The sequence below is a fragment of the Loxodonta africana genome, chromosome 9 (genome assembly GCF_030014295.1).
Source record: "Loxodonta africana isolate mLoxAfr1 chromosome 9, mLoxAfr1.hap2, whole genome shotgun sequence".
In the NCBI taxonomy this organism is placed as follows: Eukaryota; Metazoa; Chordata; class Mammalia; order Proboscidea; family Elephantidae; genus Loxodonta; species Loxodonta africana.
The window spans coordinates 101,736,443-101,748,919 of record NC_087350.1 but is presented as its reverse complement, the minus strand read 5'-3'; the positions used below and the strand labels follow the sequence as shown (position 1 = coordinate 101,748,919).

The following is a 12,477-nucleotide window of genomic DNA, read 5'->3' as shown; positions in this document are numbered from 1 at the left end:
TGCAGAAAAATTAGCTTACAAACATGCACGTGGAAATGCAGATAAATTAACTTACAAACATGACAAGACAATCAGAAACATCTCCAAAAATATATTTTATCGAAAAGAAATAAAGTTAATTACCATGGACGAAGTAATTCTAATGCATCTGAAAATTTGTTACTTAGAAATAAGTTCAATGCTATTTCGCATTCTTCTAGGCCAGTCTTGAGACTTATCTTGGCTGATGGTGACCTAAAGATCAAGAAAAATACATAACATTTTTACTGCTTTTACTATTAGCAAGTGTGACATGGTAAGGGAAGGAGCGTGCGTGTGTGTGTGTATGTGTGTGTGTGTACTTTGAAGTCAGAAAGACAGGCTGAAATTCTAATTCTGCCATTACTACGTCTTTATAACCTCTCTGAGCCTCAATTTTCTTATCTGTAAAATGGGAACACCACTGTCTACGAGTCTGTTGTGAGAATGGAATAAGTAGACAAATGATGCATATACCCATTGCCAAGTCAATTCTGACTCATAGCGACCCCATAGGACAGAGTAGAACTGCCCATAGAGTTTCCAAGGACCGCCTGGCACATTTGATCTGCCAACCCTTTGGTTAGCAGCGGTAGCACTTAACCACTACACCACCAGGGTTTCCAGAGGCATATAGTAGGCACTAAATAAATTACAGTTCCCTGTCCCATCACTCCAAAGACAACATGAGTAGAAACTATCTCTGTTCATGGAAGAGCAGGGATAGTGATTTTATTTTAGTTTGGTTTAATTATATAGGGGAAATTTTGTACTTCAGTGGAAAACTGCATAAGGGAGACCCCTCCAGGTTATTTGATTCTGATTCTATGTGAGCTATCTTACAACTCTGTAAATTGTAGATCACTCACAGCAATGCAAAATAATTGCTGTGCACAGACACGTAAGCTGTCCTGTCCAGTAGAGGTATAACTAGCTTCCTTCCCCTACTATTGCAGAAAAAGCTAGCTTTGCCTGCATCTGCACATTCAACACTCCTTTACTTCATATAAACTTGTGCTGTTTTGACTTCTCCTTTGAACATGTTATATTTGCCTAGTTCCCTCATCGATTACTGAGTTAGTGCAATCTTAAATGTGTGTCATTTTTACAACTGTGTGAATTTTACCTTTTTTAAAAAATTATCTGTTAACAATCTCTTATGATAACAGAAAATTTGCTCTTTAAAACCACTGTTGTGTTATTAGGTGCCATCAAGTCAGTTCCAACTCATAGCAACTCTATGTACAACAGAACGAAACATTGCCCAGTCCTGTACCATCCTCACAATCATTGTTATGCTTAAGCCCATTGTTGCAGCCACTGTGTCAACCTATCCAGTTGAGGGTCTTCCTCTTTTTTGCTGACCCTCTACTTTACCAAGCATGATGTCCTTCTCCAGGGACCGATTCCTCCTGATAACATGTCTGAAGTATGTGAAACATACTTTAAAACTAGAGTCATCTTTAAAATGTTAGTTTTGTTTACAACTTTTAACAGGAAAATATTTCAATAATGAATAGGAGGATCTGACAAACAGATGTGCTACTGAGAATGTGCTAAGTTTTTTAGAAGAAATCTTGAAAAGCATTTAAAGTTGAATTCCCTCACCACCAACCTCTTCAAACTCATTTTTTTAAAGCATGAAACCAAACTCCTACTACAGTTACCTGTCTACTGGAAATGAATTCTGAAGGCACTTTGGAAGTCCCATATGGAACCACTCTGTGCCCCCAGGTTTTTTCAAGGTTCATTTCTTCTTGCTATTCAGGCATCAGCTGAATAACCAACTCAGGGCGGCCTTCCCTGGTTCCACCCCAAACCTATCCGGTCTCACGGTTTTGTTTTCTCTGAGCCACTTACTACAACCCCAGAGTATCTTGTTGTAAGAATGGTATGGTGGGGCATCTGACCTCTAACTCCATGGGGGGGAGAGAGAATCATTATCAGCATTCACAGCCCAAGGCTGATTCCTATGACGGAGAGGTCAGAAATACCGCCTCTCTCCAACCTTTTTACCGATTCTGACACCAACCCTCCCTCCCACAGCACTCTTAATACTTCTCTGCTGGATTTGATAATTCATTGCAATGGACACACAGAACTCACAGACAATACTCACAATTACGGGGTTTATTAGAGAAGTAAAACCCAAAAAACTAAACCCACTGCTGTCGAGTCGATTCCAACTCATAGCGACCCTGCAGGACAGAGTAGAACTGCCCCATAGCGTTTCCAAGGAGCGCCTGGTGGATTCAAACTGCCGACCTTTTGGTTAGCAGCCATAGCACTTAATTACTACGCCACCAGGGTTTCCATTAGAGAAGTAACAGGTTACAATTCAGGGTCAGGAAAGGCTCAGGATACAGTTCTTCAGTCAGGACAGCCTCTTCTCAACCATGCCCACAGGCAGGCCTCTTTCTGGCCCTTGGCCTCTAGGCCCTGTCTCTGCCCTGCTTGGGCAAGTGTAACAAAGCTCTTTAGCTCTATGGATAAGTGCTCAGAGGTACCCCACTCAGCCCAAAGGCACTCAGCTCTCTCACTCCCCAGGTCAGGGTTCCTAATTCTACCAAGTGCCCGGAGGCACTCCACTCCACCAGAAAGCCTTGGCCCAAAGACACTCAGCCTTTTCTCTCCATGGGCTGGGATGCCCAGTGTGCTATCTCCTGCCAGTCTCTTGGTTCTGGTGCCTCTGCTGCCATTGTTTCTCTGCAGCTGCTTCTCGCTGTCTCTCACCATCTCCAGTGTTACAGCTCTCTGTCTCCTGGATTCAGGAAGTTCCCAGCGCAGAGATCCCAGGTCCAAAGGACATGCTCCACTCCCATCGCTTCTTCTTGGTGGTAGTGAGTTCCCCCTCTTTCTGCCTCTGGTATGGCTCATTTTAGGCCTAGCAGGATGGCAAAACTGACCAATCCCTTTGTTAGGGTTCCATACACTTTATTTGCATGGTCCCACCCTCACAAGGGTGCCATGCACCTTATTTACATTATTAGCAAGCTATCCAACCCCCCTGGTGGGCCACAAGCACCTCATTTGCGTAGTCCTACCCAGTCATTTGGTGGTAGTTACAAAGTCTATGGTTAGAAAGGCCTTAGTAAGTAATTCACTGCACCATATTTGTACATTTATCTGAGGACATGTTTGTCTATCTTTCCTCTCTAGGTCATAAATGCAAGGGGGCTGTCTTAGTCATTCCTGTGTCTCCAGTGCCTTTGGGAGTATCTAGAACATAATATATGCTCAATGAATACTGCTGAGTAGGTGAAGAGTGGATAAAATTGTGGGCAGACGTATGGAAGGGTAGAGCTGCTCTGGGTAGAAACAGAGAATTCTTCACACTTACAATCTGAAGACACCTCTCCTTTAGGTGTAGAACTCTGCTGTTAAGTTTCCAGTGAATGAAGACGTCAAATAAGAATGCTATGAGCTCACAAACTTCTCACAGGAAGATTTTTCACAGGTAAGTTGCTTGATACCTCTCATATAATGTCATCATCAATTTTTTTCAGTTTTACCTCCTGAACATCTCTTGAATTTAACCAATTTCCAATTTACCACCAATCTAGTCCAAGTTAGCCATCATCTGTTGCCTGGTGTCTGCAGGTCCCTTTCTCCACCCATTACCTTCGCCCACACCCTGCCCTAATCAAATCTGCACCTAAAGTTCATTCAATTTAATATTTGTGCTGGGACGGGGGCATTGAACAAGGCACACAGGATCCTGGGCTCTTAAGAAGCTTTCATTCTTTTTTTTATCTTGTGGGGTGGCCCGGCGGCAGGGGGATGCAAACTTAAACAAGTAAACCAATAACTGAGTAAGATCTCCCACCTATTCTAAGTCTTATCCTTCATTAACAGGAAATGGGCCGAGAACCGATACTTGTTCCCTTGCCAAACAACCTATCACCTCCATTTCTCAATTTGTCACATTGTCACCCAGGCAGGTACACTTTAAATGCCCCAGCTACAGGGAAAACCAAAAGTGGGCCTCAGCATTTCAAAACACAGTGAACACAAGCCTTCTAAGTGGTTTACTAAGATGTTCACGTGGAATTAACTCCTCTTCCCTGAACCCCTCAGTTATATTATGTTCTGTTGGGAGTGACCAGGACAGCAATGTTCATCTCAAGGCCAGGACTTCTCTCAAGCATCTCTTGGAGTCACTTGTTCCTCTCCATTTCTGCTGCCACTGCATTAATTCTCTTATCACTTATTAACTAAGCCTATTGTCTGAATTCTGAAACCATCTCCAAAAATGCCTTCCTGACTAATCTTCCTCAAACTTCAGTGTGCACTGGAGTCATCTGAAGGGCTTGTTAAAACAGAAAGCTGGGCCCCACCCAGAGTTTTTGATTCAGTAGGCCTGAGGTGGACACAAAAAACATACCTTACTAACAAGTTCCCAGATGATGCTAACGCTGCTTTAATTCATCCTGGATACCACTCTCAAACTACTCTTCCTAAGACAGATGTTCACCACACCACCTCCTTAGATCGAGAACCTATAGTGGCTGCCTATTGCCCACCACATGAAGTTCAAACTCTTCTGCCTGGCTTCGAGGCCCTCGGATATCCAGTTCCACAATACCTGGAACGATGAACAAGGCTACTGAAAACAGCCAAGCATCTTGCAAGAGGCTCATTGGCATCACATTTCCCTCAAGCCTGGCATGATCTAACAAAAAGATTCCTGGACTGGGAATGAGAAGTTGGCATTCCCATTCTCTAGCTATGTGACCTTCAGAAAGTCACTTAATCTCTCTGAGTCCATAGCCTCATCTTTGAAGTGGGTAAATAGTTCTTGCCTTCGCACTTCACAATGTTTGCAGTGGCTGTTATCAGCTTGTTTGGTGAACTCTTAAGTCCTATGTAAATAAACAACCATGGCTCTGAAAGCCAAGAGTGCCCAGCCAGTCCCAGAGGAGTGGCACGCTCATACTTCCTGAACTGTTGGAGCTCCACTCAGGTGCCTTTCTTAAAATACCTTTAGTAAAGACTCTCTGTTTCTAATTTAGAAGACATGTTAATTAAAAGTCAGAATGAGCTTTTCGTTCTTATATTTTAAAAAGGAAAAAATACGCAAAACCAATACACAACTGATAAAGATTTGAGGGTATACTAATATTATCATGTACATTTCAATTCCACTTCTTTCTTTAATAATAACTTAGTAAACCTGCTTGCAAAAACCTGCTTCCATTAGGAATGGAATCAGGCCCCCTGCATTCATGTTCCGGCCCTGCCTCTAGCTATATGTGACCATGGCAAGTCACTTTTCCGCTCTGGTACTCATGTGTAAAACTGAGCTCGTAGTGAAAGTACCTACTTCCTAGGCTGTGCAGAGGATTAAATAAACTAATACACATGATGTGCTTAGAGTAGTGCCTGCCACATTGCCATCCTCAAGAAATTTCCTCAAGAAATTTCAGCCATTATTATCATTATTTTGTAACTAGTTGAATACCCAAAACCAAACCCACTGCCATCGAGTCGATTCCGACTCATAGTGAATAGTCTTCAATAATTCAGAGCTGTCAAGTACATAACTAAAGAAATTTATTTTAATAATACCTTTGTTGATCTAATCAACTGTGTAATACTAGACAAGTTAGCAATGATTACAGTGCAGAAAGAATAAAACGTCAGTAGATAATGAACAAAAAGTTTAGAACATCTGAAGCAATTCTTTCTAAGGTTTTTTTCTTATTAAAACCTTAGTAGTAACAAGGGCAAACAGAAATAAAAAACCTAGCCATTTGGGACATAGAGGTTATATTCCCCATAGGATAGTTAATATGTCAGAATTGTATTACCTATAAAGATTTGAGAATGTGTGTCAGAGGCTACCTTGGATCAAGCAAGCAAAAGGTAGACAGAAACTCTGGATTCTTTGCTAAGTTATCCAGAGAAAGTTTCTACTTTTCTCAGGGGCACAGGGTCCCCTCTGCCTCAAGAGCCCCAATCTAAGATTTACCAGAATGCACTGACTCCACCAAAATTTTGCTTCCAATAACCAGATTTCAGACTCCCAATGCCATTTTCAATTATTTACCTGGAGGAGGTTTTGTTTCTACCTCCTGAGAACATATAATTTATACTGGCTTTTTTTTTATGTTGGGTAGGAATTTTTTTTTTCCCTTTTATCTGCTACTTTTATCATGAAAAACTAATTTATAAATTTTTAAGCATAAAAGTAATGTTTTAAAGAAAAACAAAGAAAAAAATTCTTATCTCCACCACTTACCAGCCCTGTAACCTTGAACAATTCACTTCACCTCTCTAACTTTCAGTTTCCTTATCTGTAAAAGGTAGACAGTAGAACCTGCAATGACTGCTTACAAGGTAGTTGTAAAATCAGGTAAGCTCATGGAATAAAGTACAAATGTATATATTACTGTAATTCTCCAGGAATGTGGAACTGCCCAGCCTCACCTGTAAGAAAACCACATACATACTCATACTTTCTGACCTGGCAGAGCTTCTCTGCACTTTCCTCACAACGTGATGACCAACTATTCTCAAATCTGTATCATGAGACCTGTTGATTAAAATGTAGAGAAGAAATTTTTATGATTTGTGATTAAAATGAATAAAAGTCTATAAAACCAGTATACGGTGACGCTGTATTTTTGTTGTGTTGCTCACAGCTACTCCATGTACAAAGTCAAATGTTGCCTGGTCCTGAGCCATCCTCATAATCGTTGCTGTGTTTGAGCCCACTGCTGCAGCCACTGTGTCAACCCATCTGTTTGAGGGTCTTCTTTTTCACTGACTGTCTACTCTTGGGTCCCTCTAATTACTCGTTACATTTTCACATTTTTTACTTATTTGATAAAACAATTATATAAAAGTCACTATGACATATCCAATTGAACAGCTATTAACACTTTAGAATTGCCCAAAAGATCTCTAATATAAACTTATGTGAAATCCACCTCTATGTAATAAAGTCTCAATAGTAATCAGTCTTCAACTAAGGATATGTGCGCATTGTAAATATTGAAGCAGAAGCTACCTGGGAAACTTTCACATGCGATGGGGGTGAGGGAAAGGGGAGATAAACAACTTTAAGGGAGGAACACTGTCTCCTACTCCTCAGATTTCCATGAGCAGAGATTTCGCTGGACTCTCACTCCTGGACTCTTTCCTCTTCATTTCTCCCTGGGAGAGGAATGAGCTATCTGATTGGTGAGTTGGAAAGAAAAGCTTTCCAACTGAGAGGCCCAGCCCCTTCCTTTTAAGGAAGTAGAGGGCATAAAAGTCTATTCTTCCTTAGATACAGTGAGTTAAGGGGATGCCTAGCAACTTAAGGGCTAAATTCCATTCAGGGGAGTGTCAGAAGCCCTTTTCACCACACACCTAAGACAATATAATCTTTACGAATAATAAAGCTGACACTTTTACCTCCATAGGTCTGTCCCTACACCAATATCTCAACTGGCTCTAAATTTAGGCCAAAAAGACAGTTCTTTCAAAGCAAGAAAGTAACACTTAGGGTATGTACCCACAGGACAGGAGCGGAATAAGACTGTTCAGAGACCTTTACTAACATGTGGAGGACTATCCAGGGTTCTTTTCCAAGCAAATCTAAGATCCCATCTGTTCTTGAAGACCCTAGGTCTCCCCTGCCCTCAAAGAGCTGCAGGCCAAGGTGCCTCAGATCTACTCATTCCATGTGTGGAGTCCAGATGGTCAAAAAGCACCTATGGATGGACAACCGGACTACAGAGCCTCCCAGTACAGTTTCTCCTTGGTTACCCAAAGGAGATGAGGGACCCTGAAGTTCACAGTTTATGGCGGACTGTGTTGGACGATGAGGCTTTTAAACAAGTCATTTAACCTCTCCAAGTCTGTTTTCCTCATCTATAAAAGAGATATGAAGATATTAACATTGCTGTAACAAGGATCAGAAAAGATAAGAGTAAAAATGCTACTAAATGATGCACAAAAGGGAATAAGGTAAATACTATTTTAGAACAGAAAGAAGTGCCTAGTCTTTCCTTATGTGAACTACGTGTTTGTACTTCAGACCCAAATAGGAGAGCAGTGTTCTAACCCAGGACCTCCTGTGCCAGTGCTTGACACTACATCTTTTTTAGTAGACCTGTTCAATAACAGGAAGACTGGGTTCTTTGGGTTTTTTTTTAATCAATTTTTCTTAAAAAGCATTTAGTCTATAAAGTCATAACATGATACATCAAATTCCTTTAAATTACTTGTGCTTCAATGCCATTTCTTCCTATCCTGATTTCTTAATAAGTATAATTATAATAAGCTATTCTTTAATACTTCACTCTATGGTTATAATTTAGCATTGCCTGAAACTGAAAACAAAATTAGCTTATTCTGAAATAGCTTCTAATTGGCAAAGATATTTATCTACTCCTGGTTTATCCTACTAGTGAAGGTGCTGGACGTCTGTAAACAACAAACAGCAGCTCTCTGGGCTAATACAAATGGTTTAGGAAAAAGAAAACATAAATACAGTAAGGTGAGATGCATACAAAAAAACTGCCTCAGCTTTCCTGAGCTCAGTCCAGAGTTTTCCTTCTTAAACTGTGAGTTTTCCTTCTTAAACTTCTTGAACTAAGAAAGAATGGCATAAGTCTCTTAACTTCATTGAAAATGTACCTGACACCAACTAAGAAAAGGAAGGAGGTCAAAGAGAACTAGGCTGAACTCTGTGTAATATCTGGACTATCTGTTCTGTGTTCTTTATCAGTCAATCGAAGACATTGGTCCCTAGGCAAAATCTTGCCAAACATTAATCCTTTAATCATTTGGAAGCCTCATGTCATTAAACAGTCTCTGGAACTCAGACTCCTGAGTGGTCAGAAATTCCTGTTTAACTCTAGGCTTCCCCAGTACCAATCTTCATTAAGTAATGAAAGCTACTAATGGTTTGTATCCACTCTGAACTGACAATCTAGGCTTGGTAAGAGAAGAATATGAAAGCCTATCAAAGGTTTTCTACCCTTACCTCTAATCCTGAGTCCCTAGACCCCTGGTCTGCTTTTTGATTTTAAAGAATTTCCAGAGTTGATCAAGAAGGCAAAATATACTTTCCCGCAGAGATTTCAAATTGGCTGACCTTGCCCATAGAAAAAATACATATTTGAAGACCAAACAACATGTCTCCCAATTACATTAAAAGAGGTATAGTGAGGAGGAGATGAAGTGATGGAAAGATTGGACAGTCCTCTTTCAGTTTTCCAAACGTGACCCTAATTAGCAGCTTCAACAACTAGTGTGTCAATAGATTTGCAGTGATAAACACACAGCTTACCAACATCTGAAACTTGGTTACTGGTGACCTTTAAGAAGACAAGACACTGGGAATAAACGGAGACTCACAGAATTGAGAGCCGTGAGGCATCTTAGTCCTGAGCTTCTCTGGACATCAGAATCCTTACATGGAAAGAATCTCTCCTGGCTCTTTCAAGGTTGAAAGTAGGAATCAAAAGACACTATGGTTGTCGAAATCCTTTGTAAGACTCAACAAACAAGACGGATTGTGGCCACCAAGAAGGCAAGTGGGTTTGTTAAAAGTCTACTGGCCTGGGAATGAGAAGACTGGGCATTAAGTCACAATGTGACCACTGCCTGGCTGAGGCCCCTTGGAAACGTCACTTTACCTCCATGGTTTCTCATTTGTTAAAAGGTGACCAAAATTGCCTTCTTAAATGCCTCACAAGGTGAAGAGCAAATGTAATAATGGAACAACGTAATACATTCAGCAAAGCGCTGCTACTTTCTACGCAGTCTAACTAAATACGAACCACACCCACATACTTCTTGTCCGAGTCTGAAATTTCATTCCTCTTTGTAGATGTCCTTCTAGGCTGTTCCACAATATGTTTATAGGGGCTTGGTTTTATACATGCATTAGAAGACCTGTTGGTTAAAAGGCAGAGTGGGAATTTTTATTGTTTGGTTTTTAAAAAGCAAAGGACTACAAAATCTGCAAATACTAATACTATACTTGAAGAAGCCTCTAAGTTATTTTTTACATTTCACCTCCATTTCTTCCTTTATGTATCTTTAACCTCTACCTTTCTGACCTCTTTCCCTCAACTTACAAATATGCTCAATTCTCACTCATCTTAATTTAAAGAAAAAACAACAAAAAAGGATAATGTCCCCCAATCTTATCTTCTCTTCTAAGACACAAGTTCCCCCACTCCTCTTCAGAGGCGAAAACCCATTGCTGAGTTGATTCTGACACAAGACAACCCCGTGTGTTACAGAGTAGAACTGCTCCACGGAGTTTTCTTAGCTGTAATCTTTATAGAAGTAGATCAACAGGTCTTTCTTCCGTGGCACCTCTGAGTGAGTCTCAACTGCCAACTTTTAGGTTAGTAGAGTGCAAACTGTTTGTGGCACCCAGAAAAAAAGGGACCTTCTTTTATAGGCAAGGGCTTCAAAAAACACCTGAAGCTCACTCTCCCTACGTCCTCACCTCCCATTCTTCTCCAGCTGCTGCAGCCTGGCTTCTGACCCATTTGTCTTGAATCTATCCATGCTAAAGGTCTCTGATGAGCTAACTGCAAAAGTGCAAAGGATTATTTTTCAGCCTCTATGCAGATCTCTTTGCAACATCTGGCTCTGTTGTCTCGATTTCAAATCCCCTACCTGTTCTGGCGGCAACATCTCATAGGTGTTTTCGTTTCTCTCACAGCTCTCTATAGCTCTTGCTTAACTCTCACTCCCTCAGCCATCCCCTTTAATAACTATGTTCCGTAAGGTTCCTTCCTTCATACTCATTTCTTATGCTCTCTCTTGCAAATTGTATTTGTGGTTCATGACATCAACAACTAACTACATATATGCTGAAGCTTTCTCTTTAAATGCCACACCCTTATTTATTACTGCTTGCAAGTAGTACTTATTATTGCTTTCAAACTTAGTGTTGAGAGCACTGTAAACGCTGATGCAGAAGCTACCTGGAAAAATTTATCAGATGAGTTGGAGGGTAACGACTGTGAAGGAGGAACACTGCCTCCCGCTCTTCAGATTTCCGGGGTCGGGAGGGGGGAGGTATGTAATGAAAAAGTAATATGGAAGATAAACACCTTAAGATCCTTAAAAGTTATTTTCAACTTCGTCTCCATTCCTCAACCCCTCTAATGTTCTACCCTTCTTCATATCATGAGGGTGGGCTTTTAAGACAAGTCCCCAACTCCTTGAATACCACCACAGCATACGTATTATGAAAACTCACAAATAGCTGAAGATGAAAATGCAACATCCAAAATGCTAAAGGTCTGCTGTGTAATTAATAAGGTTTAATAAACCTGTAAGGACAGATGGAAAGCATTTTCTCATGGTACTAAAACATCACTTTAAAAGAGTCGCCTTAATTGATAAAGGAACAGTCTACATATTCAAAGCAAGATGAAAATAATTCTAGAATGGCCATGGAAGGGAATGATGCTTAGCAATTCAATGATATTGTAGAAAAATATTTAATGAAAAGGGAAAATGTGATGATATAATAAGTTTTAAAAAGCAGACTACTAAACCGCGTATTTAATGTGATCCTGGCTAAGTGAAAAAAATTAATGTATCTATATATGATTAGAAAAATTACACATACCCAAGAAAATAGTTATGGTGGCGAAAATACATATTTCATTCTCTTCTCTGTGCTTTTCCATATTTCCTGAATTTTCTACAACCAACATGTATCTTAAAATGTATTTTTAAGCCACGGTTATGAGAAGAATGTAACAAAGTAGAAAAATAATTATAATACTATATTCAGTGACAAACCTATTATGTCGCAACTACCTCAAGAAGTACATGCCTGGGAAAAAAGGCTGAGAAATATGCCAAAATTCTCACAGTCTGTGTTAAAGCGGTCCATTTTCCCTAATGTTTTGAAATGTGGTTCTATTACAATAAAAATCATCATAAAGTTTGTGAAATCACAAAAGACTCAGAAAAGAGTTGAATCTGGTTTTGTTTTTGTTTTTATGTAACACTGCCACCTACCTAAGGCCCTTAGCAGATTCGAATCTCCTTCCCTAATTCGTGAAATAGGCATTTTACCTGCCTGCTAGGCCTCTCATCACCTCACCAGTTTGTCCAACCCAAAGCACTATTCTAACATCAACACTACAATTCACCAAAGGGGTCATCTCTTTCTCCCTGGCTCCCCAAGAAATGTGCACACACCCTTCCTGACCTGCTCAAATTAGATGCTCCGTGATGGCCAGACGCCTGTATAGAATCAAATGCTGCAAAGTGGTGGCTGCTCCCTTCCATGTCTGATCGAGAAGACCTGTTAATGAAACAGGCAGAGAGTGAGGTTTTTAGTCTTTACCTTACAAGAAGAGGCTACACAAATACAAGTACAGTAGAGAAGTCCTTCAATTATTTTGGACATTTCACCTCCATTTTTTTACTTATTAATTTTGGAAAGCAAGTAACAAAAATCTACTCTGTCACATGTTGGTGAAC

General features: G+C 40.3%; 1 protein-coding gene across 14 annotated transcripts in view; it reads right to left on the bottom strand.

Moving 5' to 3' along the window:
* TTC39B (tetratricopeptide repeat domain 39B) overlaps positions 1-12,477 on the bottom strand; it is a 140,174-nt gene that overhangs the window by 43,445 nt on the left and 84,252 nt on the right. For 6 of the 14 annotated variants that reach the window (XR_010322859.1, XM_023545258.2, XM_023545253.2 and 3 more), the window contains 4 exons: positions 12,203-12,298; positions 9,808-9,909; positions 6,485-6,553; positions 124-234 (listed from right to left, as the gene is read on the bottom strand). Coding sequence is in view for 11 of the 14 variants with exons in the window: in XM_023545258.2 (XP_023401026.2) it covers positions 124-234; positions 6,485-6,553; positions 9,808-9,909; positions 12,203-12,298 (378 nt within the window). In the remaining 3 variants the exon portion in view is untranslated. The other 8 variants (XM_023545257.2, XM_023545259.2, XM_064290477.1 and 5 more) reach the window with 6 other exon arrangements.